We start from the raw sequence: 7,646 nt of genomic DNA, 5'->3' as shown, positions 1-7,646 counted from the left end.
GAGAGAGAGAGAGAGAGAGAGAGAGAGAGAGAGAGAGAGAGAACAGAGGGCCAAGCTGGGAGGTTCAACATGAAAGGAAGGCTGTGTTTAATACACAAGGGCTTAAGATAAAGACGTCCATCTCACAACGCTTCCTTCCCCCACACCTTTCTTGGCCTGAAAGGCAGATACAATAACATGGTTACAAACAAGGGCATGCATCCCTCAGGTTCGTGGTCACAACAACATCCACTTTGTCCTGAGAAGGGAAGCCACATCCTAACAGTGCCCTGCGTTTGTTTACCTCTTTATCTGACATATGCTCTTAGTCAGGACAGCAAGTGAGGAGGGGGCTGTGTCCCAAACGGTACCCTATTCCCTATACAGTGCACTATTTTTGAATCCAATGGGACAAGAACCTAAATGTGGGTGGGTGGTCACATGGAGCTTGTGTTGTCATGTGTTGTCTAGGACAGTGTTTCTTAGTGGGTCGGAGACCGACCAATGGGTTGCAGCTAAATACTAGGAGGGCAGCTAAAGACTGTGTGGTGGTCTAGTCCGGGTTACTGAAAAGCACAACTTGTGTGTGTGGGGTGGTTGGAAGAATTGCTTTGTTAGTGGGTCAATTGTTGTAAAAAGAGCTTTACAAAATTAATTTGATTGTGTTGTGGTTAGGAAAATGTATTTGTTTACTTGGTGGGTCACAAAACTATTTAAAGGCTTCAGATGGATTATCAAAAGTGCTTTATCAGACAGTCGTAGTCAGACTCGATAAATGAGTCGAGTATACAGTAGATTTTTTATTATGACTCCACTACTGATTCACAGCTCTGGCATTCGACTCCAAATGAAACATCCTTTAGAGAGGTTCATATTCATTGCTTCTGTTTCCATTGTGGTTTACCGTAGATGTGAGAGGATAGTCACATGTTGCTTGTGTTGCGTTCAGGAGATTATTATGGCCAATTGTTCTGACTGCTACGTGATAAGTAGGATTCATATTTTGGCTCAATTGACCCCATCAGACACTCTTTGTATTACTGGCATTCAGAACTGGTAAAAGGCATGGATGGACATTTTATAAGCCAGAATTTTCCCGGTGTAATTAAGAGTATTAATTTGCCAGTAATGACAAAATGCAATGTCACAGACCTACTCAGTCTGGTCTCATAGACTAGACGTAACATAGTAAATGTAAATCTGGAACACTCAAATTAGTATGATTTGTTACATTTGGTATGGGTACAGAAGACAGATGGTTACTTAAAGTAGTTGGTGAAAAGAACATATGTACTTCATAGAAACTGTTATCCTTTATATATTCTAACAACTCACATTTGTTAGATTTATTCAAAATTAAGGGCCCTAACCTATGAACTAATATATTTGTCTCCCTCACGACTGCATGCAGGTGTAGGTCGTCATTGTAAGTACGAATTTGTCTAGTTATTTGTCTAGTATAAAAGTTAAATAAAAGTTAAATAAAAAAATAAAAATACTTAGACTTTTACTAAAGTAGTATTTTACTGAGTGACTTTCACTTTTTTTGTCATTTTCTACTAAAGTATCTTTACTTTTACTCAAGTATGACAATTGGGTACTTTTTCCACCGCTGCCAGACAGAGTAAAATATTTTTGTATAGGCCTCTCGAATGATAACAACAATGACAGGTTCCTTGTAATTAATGCCATTATTGTTGCACAATGTTCTTGGATTTGTCATGTGTGAAATGTTATGTGTTTAATATCTGAATGCCACAACTGAAGTTCCTTCTGGGAGAAAATAAAGTTATGTGGCCTCGAAATGATAAAATAATAATGTATTGTATCTATCCCTGGAAAACGCCTTGAGGGCCCACGTCATCGAATGCAATGAATAAATGAGTTGAAGGAAAAACATTAAACAATTTCACCACAATAATGAACTGGCAAGCTGAAGCGAAAGTCAGCTGCAAATGAAAACTGGAACGCGAAATAAAAAGTAATGTAGTCAATTTATGCAGGAGGAGGGGGCATTACCAACAGAACCCCCACCCCCCAGACCAGTGACTAGAAGAGCCTATTCTAATGGGCGGATCTTTTGTGCGTTTCTCCACTCCCCCACGAGTTTCAGTATTAGCCTAGGCATCTCCGTAGCCCGTAATTATTTGCAACAGAGCAGCGCACGTGGAGAACAAACTGCTGCACCGAATAAACACGCATCTGTGTTGACATTTCAACACAGCGTTCATATTCGCCCATTTCGGATACATTTATGTACACTTTCTGATTATTTGTACCAGAGCAAATGTTACCAGAGGTATTTTTGGCAAGTTTTTCAAAAGACTCGTAAGGAATAAAAGTCAAGCCGCACCAAAAGACTGTTGAGCATGTGCTTGGTACAACACTTACACTTTTAAATTGGGACCCCTCTCCCGCGAATTTATAAATTGAGCCATTGTAAGTATGGTGGATAAAGGTCCTCTATTGACTTCTGCGATCATTTTTTATCTGTCCATCGGGGCAGCAATATTCCAAGTTCTCGAGGAACCGAATTGGAAACTTGCTGCAAAACAGTACAGTGCACAAAGGGATAAAATACTAGAAGACTACCCCTGTCTCACCAAAGATGACTTGGACAAGATTTTGGAGGTACGATGATAATAATTTCAGAATATTTTATTGGTCGAAATGTCATTCACGCTGATTGCGAGATTGCACTAATAGTGGTAATGAGCTATTTAATATGGTGTTGTTTTGAGTAGCCTAAAAGTCACAGTTCTGGCTTCATTCACTTACTGTATGACAACAATCCCTCATTTGCTGTTGGATATTTTAATGTAGTATATTAATTTGTACCTGTATAAGAACAAGTAACCTTTAAAGATTGATTCATGCATTTAACTAAATACTAGACATATACGCTTGAATGGCATTTGTCTTCAAACGTCCTGAGGAGTGATCAAAATGTTTATGGTTTTACGTAACGGAATCTAGTTCATAAAGCCATAATCCTGCCACTGTCATTGTATATTTATTATCAGAAGAGTGCACACCTGGCCTGTGTACCAATTGGGAATTAGATATTAGGTGCATAGTGCCTAAATGCATTGAGTCAACCTGCAAGTTCACTGGATAAACAAACACCTGTCATTATGCTCACTTCATCAATTAATTCATTCTTCATCTTGAAGTTGCAATTTACCACAGATCTAGAATCAGCTCATCCCAACCTTATCCTCAACTCAGTACCCCTTCAGCGAACAGCTCGTATCTGACCCTAAATCAGGTGTGATTCCTGACTCCCTCTGTTGCTTATGCTATAAAACAGGCTATAACCTGTTTTATGACCTGGTTAAGTTGCATTTATGTTGTTTAGATTATGGTGCCTGTGTGTTATAGAATATCATTTTCTGGAGCAGTGATATAATGTGCCAATATGTCTGGGTGTGTACTGTAGGCCAATCTATAACCTTTGTGTCTTTATAAGTTTTCGTACACAGTGTTGTTCCGAGGGCAAAGATTTGACTCCCTGTACAAATGATAATGCTTCCAGCAGCAAAGTAGGTGTAGTGTCATTGAACTCCATGCATGGCCTCTGTCAGAAGTGTGCTGTGCTCAAATGACCAAAGTCAACACCCCATAATTACATGGGGTGATTTGACAACCCCTCTATGACATATTTTGTTGTTATCCTCAAGTCCCTGTCAGTTGCCTCGCGTTTTGATGACTTGGCTCAGTTTTTGTCAGGGATGTGGATGTAGACATTATATTTATAGATGAAGACAGTTTGAGAGAGAGAATATTATAACTCCCTTCCTTGAAACTTTCAAGTCTATTGTAAAATCCATGCATTATCTCCATGGTTTTCTTTGTTTCTGCAACGTCTTCCATCTCAATGTTTTCTTTCGGTTTTGCTTTCTGTTTGAATGCCATCAGGAAGAGAATGACGGCGAAGCAACAGTATTAAAACACATTCTGATACTGAACAATGTATTTAAAAAAACGAGGTCAGGTGAGGGATATTGTAAAATTACAGCTGTGGTTGGGTTTGAAGGCATGGATAGTATTCTCTCCTGAATGCCTCTGGCAAAAAACAGAGCGCATGTCTTAACATGTCCCCCTCTCTGCTCCACATATGCAGCGAAATGCTTGTGTTTCTAGCTCCAACAATGCAGTAATAACTAGCAATAATAAAAATTTAAAAAATCACTACACACACAATCCCCCCAAAAATTAATTTTATTTATATATACATACATACACTACCAGTGAAAAGTTTGGACACAACTACTCATTCAAGGGTTTTCCTTTTTTGTGCTATTTATTTTTACATTGTAGAATAATAGTGAAGACAGTTATTGAATCATGTAGTTACCAAAAAAGTGTTAAACAAACCAACATATATTTTATATTTGAGATTCTTCAAGGTAGCCACCCTTTGCCTTGATGACAGCTTTGCACACCCATGCCATTCTCTCAACCAGCTTCACCTGGAATGCTTTTCCAACAGTCTTGAAGGAGTTTCCACATATACTGAGCACTTGTTGGCTGCTTTTCCTTCACTCTGCGATCCAACTCATCCCAAACCATCTCAATTGGGTTGAGGTCGGGTGATCATGGAGGCCAGGTGATCTGATGCAGCACTCAATCACACTCCTTCTTGGTCAAATAGCCCTTACACAGCCTGGGTGTGTGTTGGGTCATTGTCCTGTTGAAAAAAAAATGATAGTCCGACTAAGCGCAAACCAGATGGGATGGCGTATCACTTCAGAATGCTGTGGTAGCAATGCTGGTTAAGTACGCCTTGAATTCTGAATAAATCACTGACAGTGTCACCAGCATAGCACCCCACACCATCACACCTCCTCCTCCATGCTTCATGGTGGGAACCACACAAGCGGAGATCATCCATTCACCTACTCTGCGTCTAACAAAGACACGGCGGTTGGAGCCCAAAATCTTAAATATGGACTCATCTGACCAAAGGACAGATTTCCACCCGTCGAATGTTCATTGTTCGTGTTTCTTGGCCCAAGCAAGTCTCTTCTTCATATTGGTGACCTTTAGTAGTGGTTTCTTTGCAGCAATTCGACCATGAAGGCCTTATTCACTCAGTCTCCTCTGAACAGTTGATGTTGAGATGTGTCTGTTACTTTAACTCTGTGAAGCATTTATTTGGGATGCAGGTGCAGTTAACTCTAATGAGCGGTCCTCGTGAGAGGCAGTTTCATCATAGCTCTTTATTTTAACAACTACACTTGAAGAAACTTTCAAAGTTCTTGAAATTTTCCACATTGACTTACCTTCATGTCTTAAAGTAATGATGCACTGTCATTTCTCTTTACTTATTTGAGCTGTTGTTAACATAATATGGACTTGGTCTTTTACCAAATAGGGCTATATTCTGTATACCACCCATACCTTGTCACAACATAACTGATTGGCCCAAACGCATTAAGAAGGAAAGAAATTGCACAAATTAACTTTTAACATGGCACACCTGTTAATTGAAATGTATTCCAGGTGACTGCCTCGTGAAGCTGGTTGAGTGAATTTAAAGCTGCCATCAAGGCAAAGGGTGGCTACTTTGAAGAATCTCAAATATAAAATATATTTTGATTTGTTTAACACTTTTTTGGTAACTACATCATTCCATATGTATTATTTCATAGTTTTCATGTCTTTGCTATTATTCTACAATATAGAAAATAGTAAAAATACAGAAAAACATGTAATTAGTAGGCGTGTCCAAACTTTTGACTGGTTGTGTGTGCACATACATACGCACAGTGCATTCGGGACGTATTCAGAACCGTTGACTTTTTCCACATTTTATGTTTCAGCATTATTCTAAAGTGAATTAACAACATTTTCCTCAGCAATCTACGCACAGTACCGCATAATAACAATGCAAAAACAGTAAAAAAATATATAGTTTAGCAAATGTATTAAAAATAGAAAACAGATACGTTTTTTTCTATTAGAAAATTGAGATCCTGTTTCCATTGAGCATCTTGATTGGAGTCCACCTGTGGGAAATTCAATTGATTGGACATGATTTGGAAAGGCACACACCTTTCTATTAGTAGTTACAGTCTTGTCCCAACATCGCAACTCCCCTATGGACTCGCGAGAGGTGAAGGTCAAGAACCAAGCGTCCTCCGAAACACGACTCTGCCAAGCCGCACTGCTTCTTGATAAACAGCTCACTTAATCCGGAAGCCAGCCGCACCAATGTGTCGGAGGAAACACCTTCCAGCTGGTGACCGATGTCTGCTTGCAGGCGCCCGGCCCGCCACAAGGAGTAGCTAGAGTGCGATGGGACAAGGAAATCCCAGACGCCCAAACCCTCCCCTAACCCGAACGACACTGGGCCACTTGTGCACCGCCTCATTGGTCTCCCGGCCAAGGCCGACTGTGACACAGGTCTGTAGTGACGCCTCAAGCACTGCAATGCAGTGCCTTAGTTCGCTGGGCCACTCAGGATGCGGCCTCCATCATTCTTAAATTGAAGACGTTTAGAACCAGCAAGACTCTTCCTAGAGCTGGCCGCCCGGCTAAACTGAGCAATCGGGGGAGAAGGGCATTGGTCAGGGAACCTGAGGAACAAGAGGAATACCTATGTGAGAATGCTGTTCATCGACTACAGCTCGGCATTCAACACCATAGTACCCTCCAAGCTCGTCATCAAGCTCGAGACCCTGGGTCTCGACCCCGCCCTGTGCAACTGGGTACTGGACTTCCTGACGGGCCGCCCCCAGGTGGTGAGGGTAGGCAACAACATCTCCTCCCCGCTGATCCTCAACACGGGGGCCCCACAAGGGTGCGTTCTGAGCCCTCTCCTGTACTCCCTGTTCACCCACGACTGCGTGGCGCACGCCTCCAACTCAATCATCAAGTTTGCGGACGACACAACAGTGGTAGGCTTGATTACCAACAACGACGAGACGGCCTACAGGGAGGAGGTGAGGGCCCTCGGAGTGTGGTGTCAGGAAAATAACCTCACACTCAACGTCAACAAAACTAAGGAGATGATTGTGGACTTCAGGAAACAGCAGAGGGAACACCCCCTATCCACATCGATGGAACAGTAGTGGAGAGGGTAGCTAGTTTTAAGTTCCTCGGCATACACATCACAGACAAACTGAATTGGTCCACTCACACTGACAGCGTCGTGAAGAAGGCGCAGCAGCGCCTATTCAACCTCAGGAGGCTGAAGAAATTTGGCTTGTCACCAAAAGCACTCACAAACTTCTACAGATGCACAATCGAGAGCATCCTGGCGGGCTGTATCACCGCCTGGTACGGCAACTGCTCCGCCCTCAACCGTAAGGCTCTCCAGAGGGTAGTGAGGACTGCACAACGCATCACCGGGGGCAAACTACCTGCCCTCCAGGACACCTACACCACCCGTTGTTACAGGAAGGCCATAAAGATCATCAAGGACATCAACCACCCGAACCACTGCATGTTCACCCCGCTATCATCCAGAAGGCAAGGTCAGTACAGGTGCATCAAAGCTGGGACCGAGAGACTGAAAAACAGCTTCTATCTCAAGGCCATCAGACTGTTAAACAGCCACCACTAACATTGAGTGGCTGCTGCCAACACACTGTCATTGACACTGACCCAACTCCAGCCATTTTAATAATGGGAATTGATGGGAAATGATGTAAATATATCAC

The 7,646-nt window shown here is 42.1% G+C and overlaps 1 protein-coding gene across 1 annotated transcript in view; it reads left to right on the top strand.

Annotated features, from left to right (window-relative positions):
- Positions 1–2,133: 2,133 nt before the first annotated feature.
- kcnk5a (potassium channel, subfamily K, member 5a) overlaps positions 2,134–7,646 on the top strand; it is a 71,749-nt gene continuing 66,236 nt past the window's right edge. The window contains exon 1 of the mRNA XM_046348534.1: positions 2,134–2,610. Within this exon, the coding sequence (XP_046204490.1) occupies positions 2,425–2,610 (186 nt within the window). The 5' untranslated portion in view covers positions 2,134–2,424. The remainder of the gene's footprint in view (positions 2,611–7,646) is intronic.

This window comes from Oncorhynchus gorbuscha, linkage group LG05 (genome assembly GCF_021184085.1).
Source record: "Oncorhynchus gorbuscha isolate QuinsamMale2020 ecotype Even-year linkage group LG05, OgorEven_v1.0, whole genome shotgun sequence".
NCBI lineage: Eukaryota > Metazoa > Chordata > Actinopteri > Salmoniformes > Salmonidae > Oncorhynchus > Oncorhynchus gorbuscha.
Note: the sequence above shows the minus strand (reverse complement) of the source record. Positions and strands in the feature narration are given on the sequence as shown.